The sequence below is a fragment of the Notothenia rossii genome, assembly GCF_949606895.1.
Source record: "Notothenia rossii genome assembly, chromosome: 2".
Classification (NCBI taxonomy): domain Eukaryota; kingdom Metazoa; phylum Chordata; class Actinopteri; order Perciformes; family Nototheniidae; genus Notothenia; species Notothenia rossii.
This window is the reverse complement of record NC_136904.1, coordinates 80,948,197-80,962,477: the sequence shown is the minus strand read 5'-3', so window position 1 is coordinate 80,962,477 and position 14,281 is coordinate 80,948,197. Positions and strand designations below refer to the sequence as shown.

General features: G+C 45.6%; 1 protein-coding gene across 1 annotated transcript in view; it reads left to right on the top strand.

The window, feature by feature from the left end:
* Positions 1-14,281, top strand: part of igsf3 (immunoglobulin superfamily, member 3) — a 66,400-nt gene that overhangs the window by 41,704 nt on the left and 10,415 nt on the right. The window contains exons 4-6 of the mRNA XM_079664587.1: positions 272-658; positions 3,070-3,477; positions 6,506-6,931. Coding sequence (XP_079520713.1) covers positions 272-658; positions 3,070-3,477; positions 6,506-6,931 — 1,221 coding nt within the window. The remainder of the gene's footprint in view (positions 1-271; positions 659-3,069; positions 3,478-6,505; positions 6,932-14,281) is intronic.

The window sequence follows — 14,281 nt, the reverse complement described above, 5'->3', positions numbered from 1 at the left end:
TTCCATTCTGCTGCTTTGTTTTAAATCTAGTGCAAGGATTTTTTTTACATTTACAGATATTGAATAAATATAGTGCCTTTCTAAATCACAGTGATAGTAAACGTTCCAAAGGGTATATTCTTTTTTGTTTTATACACCACAGTTATATCAAGGTTTGACAATGCAATACTTTTTCGCAGCTAGCCAACCACTTTCAGATTGTAATACTCAACATTCCTTTAACTTGTATTCCGTCTGTTTCCCCCCCCCCCCCCCCATCTTCTTTACTCAGATCGGGACTTTAGCATCCAGGTGAGCACGGACCGTCGGTCCTTTACGGCCGGTGAGCCGCTGGAGCTTCGCTGCACCATTGAGGCCCAAAACGTCCCAGAGCGCTTCTTCTCGGTGTCGTGGGTCTTCAGCAGCTCACCGGTGGCCGTGGTGGGCCCCAGTGCTGTGCCTGTCCTGGGCCCCGATTACGTAGCCCGCGAGGCTGCTGGCCATATGACAGTGCGCAAAGAAAGCACCAACGTGCACTTGCTCAAACTGCAGCACCTACGCCCAGAAGATGCTGGCAAGTATATCTGCCGGGTGACAGAGCGGGAGAAGACGCCCACGGGAGACTTCATCGACCGCAGCAAGAGGTCTCGCAATGTCCAGATCACAGTCCAGCCGCTCAGTGAGTAATAATCTGTTCACAAGGCCAATGGCTTAGATGTCCTGTCCTTAGTTGTCAATTACACTACGAATGATGAGCTTCTCATAATAACAGTTTTATCTTCATGGAGGCAGCATGAAATGTCACGCTGTGCTCCTCTCTCTTCCTCTCTCCATCTCCCCCTCTGTCTTTCTCCAAGGTGGCCTATAACTGATAGCCGCACAACCTGTATTGTTAACTGAAAATAAGACCGCGAAAGGATGATGCTACTCTTATTATTCCTGATGTATTTTTCAGTTTGAGTGGATTGTTAAGGGGATGGTAATGCAGCATTATGGTCCTTTCCATTCCCTTGGCTTAGCTGAAAGGGAGGGGGGAGGGGGGGTGGGTAACACTATAGTCGGATAATGGAGAGCAGAGGAGCCAAGACTCAAGAAGGCTAAGCTAACAGCCATGAAATGAAAGTGTGGAGAAAGAAAAGAAGCAGAGAAAGGCGCCTAGCTCTCCAGGGCCCGCTAAGTGGATCCCAAGGCTAAATGAATGTGTCCTGCTGGGGCAGACTTCTTCAGATAGGTTAAGCAGGGCTGGCCGGCGGGGCGGGGGGGGGGGGTCATATCAGATTTTCTGCTGATTGATGCAACTGTACAAAGCCCTTTCCCAATAACATCAACAAGACTTTTCTCCATCTCCACCAGTTTGGGCCACTGCTTTAACCCCACTTCTCTCTTTACCTTCTTGCCTCTTAGGGATCAGACATTGAGTGGAGCCAGCTGCTACCAGCCTAATAAAACATTATAATCACAGAGTAGTATCTCCTCTGAAGCAGCCAGCGCTACCTTACCCTTACCGTTCTGCACCCCCCCCCCCCTGCTAAATCAGCCCAAAACAATGGCCCCGAGCTTGCAGCAATCTCCAGGGAAGCTCTCTGTAGGGGAGGTTTTGTTTTCCCGACAAAAGACCGTAATGCCTCATAAAGGATGTGTATAGGGTTTACACAGGATAATGGCCATGGTTATTGGAGGAGAACTAATATGATATACAGGAGAAGTGGTCAGGCCAGCATGTATTTGATACACAAACAGTCCTCTCAGGCCTGCTTTCTCACACGCAAACCATTTTAAGATGTTTTTCATCACTCTAATTGGGGGAAATGGGTAAAAGTTGGTAATAGGGTGCAACAGGGGTTAAAGTTAATGAGTCAGAAGCAGTCAGGGGTGGAAGCGTAGGAAAAGCCGAGGTAAACACTTCTGACTAATCGGGGTTGATGGAGGAGTTTACCTTTGCAATGGGAGAGGGGGAGAGAGTCTTCATGCCACGATGAATCTATTTCTTACAGAGAGACCGGATATGTGCAGGATGGGGGGAAAAAGAGAGGATACACTGTTTTAGAGACTAAATGCATTCTGCAGTTCAGAAAAGAAAGAAGTTGCTGGTGGGGGAAATGAGAGGAAAGTTAAAAGAAAAGGAAATGTTAGAGAAAGGCAACGCTGTCTAGGAACCTGACACTTGGAAAGTAGGAAGGATGTATGTATCTACAGCCTAACAAACCTCTCTGCTCGTCTCGGAGTAAAAAAATAATAGAATACAATATGAAACATTTGGCTATTTTAACAAAAGAGAGAAAGGAGAGGAAAGGGTGAAGGTTTTCCCCTTTGTTCATTTGAGCGTGATAGAAGTAAGAAGCCAGTTTATTCCATATTCACAGACACCTCATGCTTATTAGGAGGGCCGACGGGCTGAGAGGGAAGCAGCAGAGCTTGGCCTGAGGGTAGATTAAAAAAAAGTGAAGTGGGAAACCTTTAGATTCATCCCCAAGAGACGGAAGCACTGGCCCTGCATGGCTAAGAATGCTTTTGGGTCAACCAGAGCTCCATAATGTTTGATGGACGTTGAAGTGATGAGAATCGAGATAAAGCAGAGAAACAGAGGAGCACCAGTAAAGACTTTTATCCCGCACATCTTCTGAAGTACTGCTGAGCCCTGTGATCTAAGCTTTCTTTTCTGTTCCCTTGCGTACTTGGTCAACAAGCCACACAGGGTTCAGAAAGAAAACCTCAACCCACACAAATCCACCAGGGCCTCCTCTCAGGCTGTCCCTATAATGTGCCGGAGGCCAGTTACAAAAGTGCACTATAGTCCTCTCACATTTGGGCTTGCAGGCACACACAAACATCCAAACACACATGCACAGCATTCAAACAGGACTTTGTGGTGCTTTACTCCAGAGAACAGGCTCAGCTATTTGTTATATTGCCCCTGGTTTCCTGTAGTCTCTGAATTTTTGAACACAGAAAGCGTAACTCTTGTTGCCTCTGGGATTCAGCGTGAGAAGTAGTTGACATTTTGAGGGGAGTTTGTGCTACTCCATTCATGGGTTCCCACTTTAACTCAAGCTAACCTGTGTGCCTCTCTCTCTTTTGTCTTCTTCTCAGAGAGCAACATCACAGTGTCTCTGTCCAGCAACTCTACTGAGGTCATAGAGGGTGATGTGATCCACTTTTCCTGCTCGGTCTACACCACTACAGGCCCTCTGTCTGTTGTCTGGCAGTGGACAGACAAGCAGGCAGCTGGACCGGGCCTGGAGGTGGCCACGATTGATCGGGAAGGCACTGTATGGCACAGTGCATCCTACAGAGAGCGCTCCAGCTATGGGGAGATACGGGTGGAGAAGGTTCGGGCCGACACATTCTCTCTGTCCCTGTATAATGCCTTACCTGGGGATGAGGGTCAGTACAGCTGCACAGCCACTGAGTGGCTCCAGGCCGGCACTGAACCAGAGCTCACCTGGGAGAAGATAGGAGAGAGATCGGACACCAAGACGGTCACAGTCAAGACTGTTGGTAAGTTACTGCAACCAAATCTAACCCTATTATTACCATTTCGCAAATTCAACAGAAAAGTTGTGGAAAGCTGGAGGGCTGTGGGGGCTGCACCCCTCCTGCTGGCCGGAGAAAACAACTTATAAATATAATTGTTCCCTTTAAATAAAATCTGATAAAAATCTGGAAAATGTAATGAATACATGTTAAGTATTTGGACATAACGGGGTGCCTTTGCCCCAGCTAAAAGACATACTTAACACAAATGTGTATGTACAAGTATACTTATTCACTTTAAATAACAAAAACCAAAAAAAGGCTATGTGGATAGAATGGACACAATACTCAGCAGTGATCAGGCTGCATCTGTACATAAGTGGATATCAGTCTGTACATGCTAAGCCTGCATGTTTAAGATGAGCAGCAGCTGAGTTTGTTACAGGTTTATATACCCTGGATCATATCGTTAATCTTTGTGATATTATATTATTACCTCACAAGGTTCAAAATGATCTACAAATGTACTCCATCTGTCAACCAATTATTGTGCTGGCAAGTCAAATGTCAAGTGAATTCACATATCCATACATTCATGCATGTGCAGTAAGCCATTGCATTTCAATGAAAGAGAGGCATCTGGTTTCTGATTTGCTAAAGTAAAGACTGATGAACGGCGCAGGCAGAAAATGCAGTCCGTAGAATACACCATGGTTTATTCATGCACAGCTCAAGGGAAGGAGCTATTATTACTATTACTCAGAATTACACACAAATTACACAAAAACACACACAGTCTCACACCACCTGCCACACGTCAAGAGCTGTGCTTCAGTGACACCCATCATAGATGCACACATGCTCACACACACACACACACACACACACACACACACACACACACACACACACACACACACACACACACACACACACACACATATATGGATTAACCAGAATTATTAGAATGGAAATGCAGCGGCAATGTGTTTCACAGTCGGTGGGTCTCCTCTGTCAGTGCTGAGTTAAGCTGAACATCCTCGATACAGGCTGAGGAATCCACTGGAGCAGAGCAATGAGGAGCTGGCAGACCAGGAGCACTGGGCTCAACACACACACACACACACATACACACACACACACACACACACACACACACACACACACACACACACACACACACACACACACACACACACACACACACACACACACACACACACACACACACACACACACACAAAACCAACGGATTAGCTCCCTGCAGCAGCACACAGCGGTGCTGCAGAGAAGAGATGTCAGTTTTTAAGTGGCCATTTGTTAAGTTCGGACAACAACACAAACATTAGTTAAAGGAACAAGGGACGCATTATGCAAATCAACGAATAGAAGTCCGAAGCTGTTCGTCTCTCTTCAGTTACATCTCCTCTCCCTCCCCTATATGCTTGTTGATCAAAGGATTTCTCTAAATGTGCGCTGTTGTGTGACGGTCATTGTTTCTAAGATTTTGGTCCTCGTTTTTCATACTTTAGCTTCCACTTTCATTTGTATTAGACCTATGCCAAAAGAAGGAGAACTTTTTCGCCCTGTATTTCAACTTTCTTATCTTCGGCTTCTTTTGTATTGCTCCTTGCCCCTAATGAATAAAAAAGGTAAAACGTGTTCTCTGGGTTCCTTCCAAGCTCAGGTTGTGCTGCACACTCTCTGACCTGTCCTCTGAGTGTACTGTTCTACTGGCTGAAGCTCAATATATTATATATGGTCACTGTACCTTTATTATAGATCCTTATGGACCCTGGATGCTACTCCCTTCCTTTATAGACTCCGGGTGCTCACTGATAAGACCTGGAGGGGATGAAAGAGGGATGTCCTCTGGGAGACTCGTGTTTTTGTTGCCACTGTGAAGACAACGATGCTTGGTAGAGAGTCTTGTTTCCAGCTGATAGGCTTACGATGCCCTCGGGGTGTCTTGGGTGGCAAGTGTGTACAAGTGAGAAGCCTACATTCATTCATCCACAGGCCAAAAATGCATAGTAAACTCCCACTCAAGCACTTTGCACAGAGCAGGAAACAAACGCATTCATTCACACAAACAAAGAGGGATGGTTGAATGGAGAAAATGGATTGGTGTGAAATCCTCTTTTCTGTCAGAGAGGCAGGCAGACAGTGAGGGAGATGGATAGATGGAAGAGGGGCGCAGGGAGATAAGAGATTGAGATGGGTGAGTTATTGTCTATTAGAGAATTATGTCCCGAGGCAGCTGTCCCAGCAGTAGCCAAGTCTGGACAGAGAGCCATTGATTACACACCCTGAAGGACATCGAGGGTGAAGCTGTCAAAGGGGGAGAGAGGGTGAGGGACAGGGGGAAAGCGATGTGGCCGATGACAAGAATATAATGGAGAAATTTGCAAGAAAAAAGGCACAGCAGGGCTAGGGTTGATAAAGGGCCATAGTGTATATCTCTCTCGCTCTCTCTTGAGTCCCTTGCTGTCCAGTGTAAATGTATCTTTGCAATAACATATGGAGTTGGGTGAATGTTTTTAGTTTAATGAGGATAGTTTAGACTGGGCAAGGAGTGGGACATAGATATAACATTGGCGCTTAGAGGAAATGGCTCCCCTGAGTGTTCTTTGTGGCATTACCCATTTTGAGGAGTGCTCACCCAGTCGAGCACTCAAATTCATATTTAGACAGAAGTTAAAATGTAGTTGCATCAACTAAATGGCTGTCTTTAAGCGCTTAATGACAGTGGTAAATGCTTGTGGAGATGTATAACTACTTTACCAGTAAGTCAGTGTGCTTTAAGTAAATACTATCTGTATTTGTTCCAGCTGCAGGCTTTGTTTCTCTTGCTAGCCATACTTAAAAGGAAACGATTATGAACCCCCCACATCATTAACTGAGCTTTAAGCTTTTAGAGAACAGACTCTTATCACACAACCAGCCTTTGTTGTGCTATTACTATGGAATCAGTGTAAATCAACCAATGTTTAAAAGGTTAATCACCACACAAATACAAAGTTCCTAACACTCTTCTTTTCCCACCATTTAGAGTCTTCCTTCATGGTGTCAGCCTCATCGCGAACGCCATCCGTTAACTTCGGAGACTCGTTTGACCTCCTGTGCCTGGTGAAGCCCCGTCACAACCCTCGTGTCCCCACATCTGTCACCTGGCGCTTCATGCCTGCTGGCTCCGAAGCTGGCGACGAGGGTGATGGAGAGTTCAAAGACCTGGTGACATTCACCCGCGAGGGCACTCTGCAGTGGGGGAAGCAGCTGCTGGGGCTTGGTACTCGCACCACAGTGGACCGATCCCACTCCAATACCAACTTCCGATTGTCAGTGACCCGGGCAGGGCGTCGCGAGGCGGGCAAGTACCAGTGCTCCGCCGTCCTGTGGAGGAAGAACTACGACAACAGCTGGAGCAAAGTAGCCAACCGCACTTCCAACCTGCTTGGCATCAGCGTCCTACAGCCAGGTAAAACTGCATGGCTGCCTGCCAGACACATTTAATTGGAACGGACACAGACCAGCACACAAACAAGGATAAACACAGATCCAGAGACAAACTCGCACACATACACATCCAGTGCTGAGAGGATGTCTCCCTGCTCTAATTGCTCTTAGTCTCTCTCTGCGTTATCTACTAATTGGAGTGTGTGTGTATGGTGCGTGTGCATGCAGGGCAGGGTGGGGTCTCCTAATGGAGCGCAGTGAATGGATTGCTAAATATCCCACAGGAAGGGAAAGACTGAAAAAACGGTGTGAAAAGGTAAAAGCGCGAAGCGAAGCATGTAGACAGAGTGACAAAGTGTGATAAAGAGTGAGCGATCTGTCCTTGAACCCTTTTCCTCAGCGGAGACATTAAACTGTCTACACTGCTCTCATTGGCCCTCTGTGCTCCACACATACACAAGAAAAAAAACCTTCAGACACAGCCCAATTAGTGGCCGAACACAAACAACAAGAACACAAGGACACACAAACCCACACTGGCCAAATTTAGCCCAGTCTGGTGTTCCTCAACAGCATGATATACTTCATTTATTCAGGTGAACGTGCCCGAGGCAAATACTTATGCTGCAGAAAAAAAAACCTAGTCTGGCTTGAAATGCAGTCCAGCAAAGCATTATGGCACCTCAAGTACCAATGGGGTCCAGATTTGTTGGATTTGGCGAGGAGAAATATGAGCAAGGTGCGTGGGTGGAATGAGAAATAGTTTTCAAACTTCAAATGCCAAATGTGTTTCTGTAAAGTTATTTTTGTAACCATGAGAAATGCATGGCTAGATGTGTAGAAGTGTGTGTCTTTTCCCTTCTATGTTCAGGTGATGATAAGTAAGATGCTGTATTGACTTTAAAGGGAAACTGCAGTGATCAATAACACTTTCGAAATGAGACAGTGGAGTGTAGTCACTTGTACCATATAGGTAGTCTCTCATTGCCGGCTGCTATTGATCCAGATAAGCACATGAATGCAAACCAATGTAAACACACATACTGACAATATGCAGAATCACCCTTGTAAACACACACACACACACACACACACACACACACACACACACACACACACACACACACACACACACACACACACACACACACACACACACACACACACACACACTTACACTTGCTTGACTGACTATGCTCCGACCTTAACCACTCAGGCAGAACACATAGTGTCCCCGGGCACTTCAGGAGTTATTTGGAAGTCTAGTTATCATTCTTAATGCTCATATACCTTCTCCACCAATTTGCAGTTTACATCCTTTATCCTTAACCCTAAAAAGGACACACACATTTTGCAGGGGAATAAATAGGTCTTCCTCCCACTCCCTTTTCTCCATGACAAAGTGATCAGTTACCTTGGTAATGCCATCAGTCCCCGTGACGATGTGATCAGTTGCCGTCTGAAAGCCAATCAGTAACCATAACGGTGCCATCATTCTGTGTGTAAGGGCACTCTCTCACAGGGGAGGGCGAGTGAGTAATTCCTTAATCTCATTGGTTGCCAGACCCGGCTCAGTCTTGCTCATGTCGTGTTCATCTCCTCCTCCACCTCCTGTGTTTTTTTTTGGTTGTACAGTCAGACCTTCATTTAGACTGATGATTCATTTGTCAGCATGTAGGACGTCTCTCTCTGCCTCACGCCTCTCCTCCCCATCTGCTTTTTCTTCTCTGTTTTCCTAAATGTTAACAACTCCTGGCTAAATAAGCTGCTGGCTTTTTTTAGTTCCCCTCTAAAAGAAGTGGGATAAAGGGGACTGTGAGTAATGAGGTGTGAGCAAACAGAGCATCTGACCAGGTTCATAATTGAGGCACTTTAAGTCATGCTTCCAGAGGTACCTATTCAATATGTATGAGCTGCCTCACTAGCATTTATGTGAGCACGTTCATACTTGTGCAATGTCTATGTTTTTGCATGAATGCCCCTGCAACCATGTTTCTTGTGATGTTCCTCTGAGAGCTTCCATGTGCTTACTATGCATGTATACAGAAACCTTCCTCACCCCTGATACACAGCGACAGTAGAACTGTATCTCTCAGCTCCCAGATGGTCCATCTTGTATTCAGAAGAAAGGCGAGCGTGTGCGCCTGACATAAGAAGGTTTGCAAATGCGGAATTACACTCCTCATTAAATTATTGGAGGACTTCAAAAGCGGAGAGGGGTAACTAGCATCAAAAATAAGCACCCCTTGATCCGCAGTCCATGCATCTTAGATTAGAAGGCACAAAGTGGTTGGATGTGGGGTGAAAATAAAAGCAGGACTGAACCGGCAAAGAAAGCAGTTAGCCGGTCAGCATGACTTCCTGTCAAACTAGTGAGGTGTCAAGCACAGGCCTATTTCCTGTCCCGGACTGCATTAGTGGTACACTGCCTGTGTCAAAGTCCCATGGGTCAGATTAGTGGAGTTTCCCAACATACAGTATCTCGCATGCACATACACACCCACAAAAAACAATATTTGTATGTTCCAAGTAAGGGCACTGCTGTGCTTTGGCTATCCACCACAGACTTCATGCAGAGAATCACTGCACACACAGGAGCACAAACACCATCATGCTCATGTGCACACAACATGCAGTACATACACACTCAGGAGTTCCCTCCCAGAGCAAAAGGGTAATTATCTTATTCCAGAACATTATTCAATTGTAGCAGAGGATTCCCGCAAACAAAAACACACAACACGTCATATACAGCTGCACATATAGTGGCAGTGTTATTAGATTTCACCTGATTGAGTTTTCTCTGTGTATCTGCCTGAAATACAATAATGGCAAACACATGTTCAGCATGGCAGATCACCAGGGAAGCCTCTACGTCTCTACAACACAATCTAATATCACCTTCTCATAACTCAAGTACACACACACACACACACACACACACACACACACACACACACACAACACACACACACACACACACACACACACACACACACACACACACACACACACACACACACACACACACACACACACACACACACACATAGAGAGAGAGGGACAGAAAACACTCCAAACTAATTATGCTGAATCTTCCCTAATGGAACCGAGTTTGGATTAATGATGGTTATGGGAGTTCAAGACATTTTTCTCATCATTTGAGTGTGTGCATGTGCACATTTGTGCGTGAGTGTGTCTGGTATGAAGAGTGGGATATTATTAAGACCGTCTGGTTATTGGCTGAGCTAGAATAATGATGATAGCGGGGAGGGGAGGGGGGTGGGTGTTCCACTTAGAGCTTTCTCATTTCTCCTTGCACACCTACGCTTTCCTGGCTACCTTTTGCTCACGTTATCAAACATCACGATGCAGGCACGGATGCCTTTCTTGGCTTATTCTAACCCTCCCCTCTTGTTGACTTTTGTTGTGGATATACGTCCTTGTCCTGCCTCATATGCTCTCTCTCTTAAAGTTCTTAAGGGTATCCTTCAATTTAATAAGGGCTGGCACTATCAAATACCGCATGTGCTTTCCTTTCATGTCAGTGAAGTACTTGCCACCCATCGTTATTGATAGCGCGGGCGTCACTGCGGTTATTGGAGTTTCCGGCTTATCTGGGCATGGATAGGAGGTGTCTATCTTCATTAGGCCCGTCCTATCCCCCCCCCCCCATGTCCTCATTTTTTGCTCCTGCTCCATCTCTGTCTTTCTACATTTTGTTCTCACTCTCCCCATAAGTCTCTTTTAATGTCTTCTTTCCCCTTCACTCTCACTTAGCTGCATGTTTCCCCTCCACGCACGCCCCCAGCTTCTTTCTCACTCTTGTGATTTTTCAATATTTTATAATTCCCTGCCTCCCTCTTCCTACTTATAATTCTCTCCATTATGTTTACATTTTTCCTCAAATAGCTTCTTCACCATTGTCAGTATTTCATTAATAATGAGGATGTGGTAGCTAGCTGTGCTTGTTTGCACACAATAGGGGCTTTATCACAGTGTTAACGCTCGTGTCAGGGTTGTAAATCTTTTCATTTTTGGGATGGAGTAGACCGAGTTTGGGTTTGCCCACAAGCTCCCCTGCGGCAGCACTCTGTGTACCGGCTGTACCGTGTGACTGCAACACCTCCCCTCCTCCTCACAGTTTGTATATGCACATACAGATAATGAGAGTGCATTTTCTGCGCACAGACACACATAGACACACTAAGTCGTAATGGATGATAAATGAATAGCCTTTGAGGGGTGCACTGATACAGAAAATAATTTCATAAAAGATTTTTGATTAATCATGCCTGTTTCAGACACTCGAGGTCAGGCTCATTCCCAGTGTCTTCTTCTTCACAAGGGCAAACCCTCTCTGTGATGCAAAGAAACAGCTGCCTATTTCTGTCCAATCCAATCTAGGCCTCGTTTCCTTGTTCTGCCCAATCTGAGGACACAATGAGATTCTCTGTGTTGTATCCCTCCATCTCTCTTAAAAAACCTGTGTGTGTGCGTGCATTAATGTGTGTGTGTGTAGGCACTGTAGACACTGGCTTGTGTGTCCTGCTGCTGTTGTAATTGAAGTTGTAACTCAAAGCTAGCTACAGTTCTGCTCTCCATGTATATCAGTGGCTAATGGTAGGAGCAGAGCCGGAGAGGCTCAGCAGTGCCGCCTCCTGAATACACACATGCTTACACACACACAAACACAGGAGCCTTCTAGCCTGCACTTACTGAATGACCACTGTTCTCTGTGGTTTAATGAGCATAATGTGTTTTATGCTTATTGGCAGACCCCCTTTCAAACATGCACACAGGCACAGTGCTCAATCTGATGTCTTTATGCTCTCCGCTCTGTGCCAGCTCCTTTTGGGCCATTAATCTCCCTGAGCTCCCCTACCCTGACCTCCTGTCTCACCCCTTTCTTGTGCATCCTTTTTCCTGTTGGGCCAGCCTCCGTCCAGCAATCACTCTCTCAGACAGACAGGCAGGAAGAGGGAAAGTGCAGTCAGTGTGTTCGGACTGATGGGAGGGAATAGGAATGATATGCAGGTTGCATGTTAACGTGCACGTGGTTGTGTCTCTTACGTGCACAGATCCCCATAATTAGCCCAGTCTTAATGATATTGTAGTGGGAGTTGGTAAGGGGGAGGAATGAGGAGTGGTAATAGTCCTCTGACACAATGGGATCATGGATACATGGCCGTCATTAGCATAGACATTAGACTCCTGGCGTCTGGAGAGGAGCTACTTTTCAGTCAGGGGAATCCCATCCCACAGTTCTATCGACTAGCAGCCTTCTATGATCTACGCCCCCCCATGACAGAGGTCCAGACGGCTCGGGGTATGTAGCATTTTGTGTGTGTGTGTGTGTGTGTGTGTAGCTGCAGTGGTTGGCAAGGAGCAGCAATCCAGAGTAAGCTGTTCTGCTGGGGATCAAGGCGTGTCTAAAGCCCTCAGTCCTGACATGCTTGGGGTCCTGGCCGTGGATTAGCCCATGGCTGAGCTAATGCTAACGCTAAAGGCGAAGCAGGCAGCCATTAAGACTATAAGTCTTCTGGAGTGGAGCTGGAGAGACTGCCTGCTGCTTGCTGAAACCCCCCTAGGAGCATGTTCTCACTTTCTGTCTTTTACAAATCTCTCTCATCTTTTTCAGGCTCTTTTCCTCCCTCTGCAATCTCTCTCTCTCTCACTCTTTGGTGCTCTGTTTATAGGTGCATATGAATATCCGTTCAGTTTGGTGATTTATCCCTTAACTCTTCTACTTTACTCTCCATCCTGTCTTCTTTAGAAAATCCCATCCCTCTCGCTATGTCTATCATTTTACTATTATTCATTCCTCTTTTCGCTCTGTAACTCTTTGTCTCTGTCTCTTGCCAACTCTGGCCCCCATTAACTTGGGTTCAAGCATTGAAATCTGAGAATTTCAGCTCAGTGGTCATTAACTTCATATAAGACCATATTTAAAAAGGTCCAAAAATGTTAGGCAGAAACCCCACCAGCACCTCTAGTGTCCTCACTTCATTTAGGCCTCATTAATGTTCATGAACCCACAGGTGAGGCTGCTGAATATTCATATGAGTGTCAGGCCATTAGACAGAATGTGTTCAGAAAATATGTTCATGCATATATCACCATAAGAGAGGTTATGATTGGTCGAAACAGGAATTTGATGAAGGGAAAAGAGAGGGGTGAAGTGGACCCTAGCAAGTTTTGTATCAAAAGACTTCACCCGGAGCAGCAGCATGAAACATAGATGAAAAATGAATTTAATTTCCTCTATATACAAAGACTAAAGGATAACATTCTTTGATATACAATCTCGGGCTGTATTCTCCTCCTCTGAACTATCGGCCAAGCAGTTCTCCTAGCTCCTTTGAAGTCATCCTAACGTGTGTGTGTGTGTGTGTGTGTGTGTGTGTGTGTGTGTGTGTGTGTGTGTGTGTGTGTGTGTGTGTGTGTGTGTGTGTGTGTGTGTGTGTGTGTGTGTGTGTGTGTGTGTGTGTGTGTGTGTGTGTGTGTGTGTGTGTGTGTGTGTGTGTGTGTGTGTGTGTGTGTGTGTGTGTGTGTGTGTGTGTGTGTGTGTGTGTGTGTGTGTGTGTGTGTGTGTGTGTGTGTGTGTGTGTGTGTGTGTGTGTGTGTGTGTGTGTGTGTGTGTGTGTGTCAGAGAAGCATCCCTATCTGTACACTCCTCCCCCCGGACTCAGTTTTGTTTTCAACTGCTCCACAAACAACAGTTGTGTTGCAGCTTTTGGGGTACACTTTGTTATCTGTCTTACTTATCAAACTGGGCTGTTATTTTGATCCTTTGTGTACTTACCTCCACTGATAAATACAAATAATAAAGATAGCCTTTTCTCAACTCTGCAGTTTCTGTAGCGATTGGGCACACATGGGAAGGGGTGAGACGAGGGTTCAATGAGCCAATTAGTGACAGTACTTTGTAGATCCGTCTGTGTGTGTGTGTGTGTGTGTGTACGGTAATGACACTACATGCCCAGCAAACTGCTGAACACAAATACTTCCAGTGGAGCTGAGATTGTAAAGGGGGGCAAAGCCCTCTGGAGCTAATATCATCACATCTCCATTTCACCCAATATAACAATTTCATGCATTTTTCAGAGCCAGGATCAGAATTGTAATTGCATTTTATTTAATGATATAAACAAAGGGCTCTTGCCTTCTTTAATTGAGTCTGCTCTTTCTTACTGGAAAATAATATCTGTCAAGTCCAAAAACGTGATGAACGTATGCCATGCTTTTCATAAAGGCAATGTTGCCCTGGAAACCGCAGAAGTAGGTGACGAAAAGAGGCTGTCAACATTTATGCTCAAGGTTATTGTGCTGTAAACTCATGGTGCTGGTTGTATGAGGGTCCAATTAATGG